Source organism: Buceros rhinoceros, unplaced genomic scaffold, assembly GCF_000710305.1.
Source record: "Buceros rhinoceros silvestris isolate BGI_N320 unplaced genomic scaffold, ASM71030v1 scaffold40868, whole genome shotgun sequence".
NCBI lineage: Eukaryota > Metazoa > Chordata > Aves > Bucerotiformes > Bucerotidae > Buceros > Buceros rhinoceros.
Genome location: NW_010428125.1, coordinates 8,188 through 9,188, shown reverse-complemented (window position 1 = coordinate 9,188; position 1,001 = coordinate 8,188). Strand labels below are relative to the sequence as shown.

Sequence of the window (1,001 nt, the reverse complement as noted above, 5' to 3'; positions counted from 1 at the left end):
TCTTGTTTTCAAACCCAGCTGGGCCCTGCCTGTCACTGGGATCTCCCCCAGTTCCCCCGCGGGGCCCAGCGACGCTGGGAGGAGCTGCCCGGCACCTAGGGCTGGTCTGGGGGGATTTCTGTGTTCTGCCTTTGTTTCTGAAGGACTCCAGCCCGGGGCTGTGACACCATGTTCCATGGCAGCTCCTGGGAGCTCCAGACTGGCACCTGCCCCCTCCCCTCTCCTCCCCAGTACCGCTCAATTATTCTTATTTATTTTCTTTTCTGCTCCACCAGCCTGGATGCTGGACCAGCCGTATTCTCCCCCCCAAACCCTTTATGAAGAGTGAACCTTCTGACGCTCTGGCGGGTTCCAAAGGACCGAGCACCCAGGGGAACTCTTTAAGACCTTTATTAACAGTTGCTTGCAGTTTGACTTGAAAAAATCAGGTGTATTATTTCATACAAATTAAAAATGAGGTTCTTAAAAATCTCAACTTGACCAGATATGAAACAATTTAAAAACCTTTAAAGGTATATCGAGAAAAAACAGACTTTTTAAAAAACGTGTTTATCGTTTCCAAAAGGAGACTTCTTTAGGTAAAAATAATAAAAACCCCATGCTGCATAGACAATGCAGAGAGTTCGAGTGATCTGGTCAACAGCAAAAAGCAAGCACTTCAGGTCTTCGGTTCCAATTCTTTTGTTCATTTCTTATTGCTGGAATTTCGTTTTCTTTTCTTCTTCATTTCTTAAGTCTTTTCTTTGATGACTAAACTGCAAAAGAGAAAACCCAGAGGGATGGTCAGGGGTGTTGGACGTTACGCGGCTGTTCGGGCTGCCCCGACCACAAGCTCTCACAGAGAGGTTCCACCTTTCACACCCCCACAGAAAACACCCGTCATGGCTCCTGAATCAACCTGCTCTTCACCAGCCACGACAGCTGCCACCACCTCCACACACAATGAGTGCGGGGCAACTCCGGGTCGAGAAGACACTGAGGGAGCCACGTGTACGCCCTGA

At 48.8% G+C, this 1,001-nt stretch overlaps 1 protein-coding gene across 1 annotated transcript in view; it reads right to left on the bottom strand.

Moving 5' to 3' along the window:
• Positions 1-374: 374 nt before the first annotated feature.
• Positions 375-1,001, bottom strand: part of YBX1 (Y box binding protein 1) — a gene marked incomplete at its 5' end in the record, with an annotated part of 7,243 nt that continues 6,616 nt past the window's right edge. Inside the window, 1 exon segment of the mRNA XM_010142159.1 lies at positions 375-755. Coding sequence (XP_010140461.1) covers positions 693-755 — 63 coding nt within the window.